The sequence below is a fragment of the Austrofundulus limnaeus genome, unplaced genomic scaffold (genome assembly GCF_001266775.1).
Source record: "Austrofundulus limnaeus strain Quisiro unplaced genomic scaffold, Austrofundulus_limnaeus-1.0 Scaffold2332, whole genome shotgun sequence".
In the NCBI taxonomy this organism is placed as follows: domain Eukaryota; kingdom Metazoa; phylum Chordata; class Actinopteri; order Cyprinodontiformes; family Rivulidae; genus Austrofundulus; species Austrofundulus limnaeus.
The window spans coordinates 2,744-5,475 of NW_013954734.1; the positions used below are offsets into that span (position 1 = coordinate 2,744).

Here is a 2,732-nt window from a genome sequence, read left to right on the forward strand (position 1 = left end):
TGGTTGACGCGGCGCGTCGAGCTGCAAAAGTTCAGATTTTCTAACTTCAGCGATTTGCGCCTCAGCACGTCGAACGCTCAGATCGTTCAAATCGCGTTGCTCTAATCGCGCCTGAGGCGCCGCAGCACTTCATGACGCTGCTTGAAGCGCGTCCACCATAGACTTTGTATGTAAACCTGATGCTCCTGATGCTGAAATCGCGTTTGGTGTGAACGCACCATTAGACAGCTCAGTTCGGGCCTGGTGCGTGTTCTGTTCTCCTATGAGCATTCAGAAAAAACACAAAGGAGGAGAGGCGAGTGAAATGGACCCGCCTCTGATGCGCTCCTGAGCCGCAAGCAGAGGTAGTAGAGCTGGACCCGAGCCAGGCAGAGCCATTTGTGAAAAAGCAACCCGTGGATCTGCACTCAGAAAATGTTGACTAACAGATTTGTTACCAATGGAATATTAGAAATGACTGGGTTTCCCCCAGAAAACCAGAAAAGCCCGGTGGTAGGGCCGCTTTATCAGCCCATCAGCTGCCCACCATGTTTTGTTAAAATGTTAAAGTTGACAGGAAATTTGAAAATATAACGTATTTTAAGTAAATAAGAAAAATAAGTGAAACAAAAATCAACATTATTTTATCTTAAATAATCATCTAGTTTAGTCATGACGCAGTTTTCAAATATTTGGTAATTTAACTGTGTTGAAGCCAAACAAATGCAATATCGGTCTGCCATACAGTGAGCTCCTGTTGAACTGCTGCTGCACTCTGAGCAGAAGCCGAGCCGACTGTTACATTAGCAAGAAAGACTTATGACTGAACGAATGTCTGCATCGTTTTTCATCTTCGAGGGTAACAATACATAAAAAAACATTTTTTTCTCTGACAACTTAGATGTGGAAAAACTATGGTTCTAAAAGCTTTAATCTGCATGACGTGCAGCAGGAGGGAGGGAGTGATCCACGCTGTTTTTTTACAGCGTGAGGGAGAGATTTTGAGGATTTATTCTCTATATAGGTGTATAATTGTTATGATTCTGGTGTTTTGGTTATTTTCTGGTAGTATTTTTCAGATTGTTTTGGTAYTGTCTTATTTTCTCATTTCCTGTTTTCAGTTTCCTGTGCCATGTTTCACCTCAGTCAGCTTCTTAGTATATTTCCAGCCTGCCACACTCATCTGTCTTTAACTGTAATCACCCAGCTGTTTCCTACTTCCACTCAGCCCTGTTTGTATTTAAGGATCTTCTCTTCAYCACTTCAGCGTCTGACCATTACTTACCCATGTTTGTTCTCAGCTCATGCTCATGTTCCAAGTTTTGTTTTGTTTCTTTGTTTTGTTAGCTTGCCACCACGTTGGCCTTTTTCTTTATTAAAGTCTTTTTAATTACTTTAAGTTTGGTCTGCCTGCCTGCCTGCATTTTGGGTTCTCCTCACCACCAAGTCGTGACAATAATGCACTGCGGGAAACCCTGAATGACATGATACAGCAACTTATAGTTAGTTTTAAAATGAATGAGCCACAGGTTTGCTGTAACAAGCTCAATATTTATCCTTTTTTTTGTCTGATAACGCACAGCAAGTGAGCATTGAAGGATTAATCTACAGATTTATCACCGAGGGATTATTACAAAAGACACTGAACAGCAACTAGCCACAATCAAAAAACCTGTAAAATGAGATGATTCAGTTTGTGTGTGCGTGAGTGTGCGTGCACGCTTGATAGGAAGACAGCCCTGCTGGAGATTAAAAACAGAGGGAATAGCCTATTTAGGACGACACAGAACAACAACTTTGTAATTAGTTGAAAAAATATTAAGCTACAGGTTCACTATAAAGAGTTGATTTTCTTCCCTTTTTTTGTGGATACAACACAGAGCCAGTGGGCGGCAGAGGATTGATCAACAAATTTATTACAGAGGGAATATTAATAATGACACGAAACCACAACTTTGTAGTTAGTTTCAAAATATTTAACTGCCACAGAATCACTAAATCACTCAAACAAGTTGATTTTACACGATATTGCCCATTTAAATGTTTGTTATAATAACTCAAAGACATCAGGTTGTGAAACTGACGAATCGTCTTGAATGTGTACAAATACAGTAAAAGCAAAAAGACAACTTACTGTTGAAGTGCTTCTTTGGTTCGACCATCAACATACAAGTTCGTAGCAGACTGTAGGACTTCGTCACGTCCCTCCAACGATATAATGTGCCTGAAGCCGCCCAGCAAAGACAGACTGTCAGCAGCATCTGAGATTGCATCTCTAGCTGATGGCAGATCAACGACCTCCTTTTTCTTTAACATAAAGGAAACAAAATTAGTACAGCCAGCTTTTTCTTGAACTTCAGCTTAATGGTTACCATCAATTCTATGAATGTACGCAAAAATGTAAATTCACCTTCTTCAGTTTCTCCACCAAAGATGGATCCCCAATGTCTTCCAGGGAAGGCAGTGGACAGGGTTCCTGCAGATCCTTAAAAAGTCTTAAAAGGCCTTGAATTCATCAATCCAAAAATAAGGCCTTAATTAGCCTTAAAATGTCTTAAATCAATCTTCAGAAGTCTTGAAAATGTTAACACTTTGTAAATAGGATGACTGTAATTTGTATCAAACATTAAAATAATTGGTAACATTTATTTATTTTTGAAGTATTCCCACGCAGATGTTCCCTTTTGAAATCACTTCCTGTTATTTCACATGCAAATATCTTAACAACCGTCCATCTGAGCAATGTGAAATTT

The 2,732-nt window shown here is 39.7% G+C and overlaps 1 protein-coding gene across 1 annotated transcript in view; it reads right to left on the reverse strand.

Annotated features, from left to right (window-relative positions):
* The window catches only part of LOC106510813 (G2/M phase-specific E3 ubiquitin-protein ligase), a 6,858-nt gene that overhangs the window by 2,182 nt on the left and 1,944 nt on the right, over nucleotides 1–2,732 (reverse strand). Inside the window, exons 2-3 of the mRNA XM_013999537.1 lie at nucleotides 2,390–2,484; nucleotides 2,114–2,286 (exon numbers count right to left, since the gene is read on the reverse strand). Coding sequence (XP_013854991.1) covers nucleotides 2,114–2,286; nucleotides 2,390–2,484 — 268 coding nt within the window. The remainder of the gene's footprint in view (nucleotides 1–2,113; nucleotides 2,287–2,389; nucleotides 2,485–2,732) is intronic.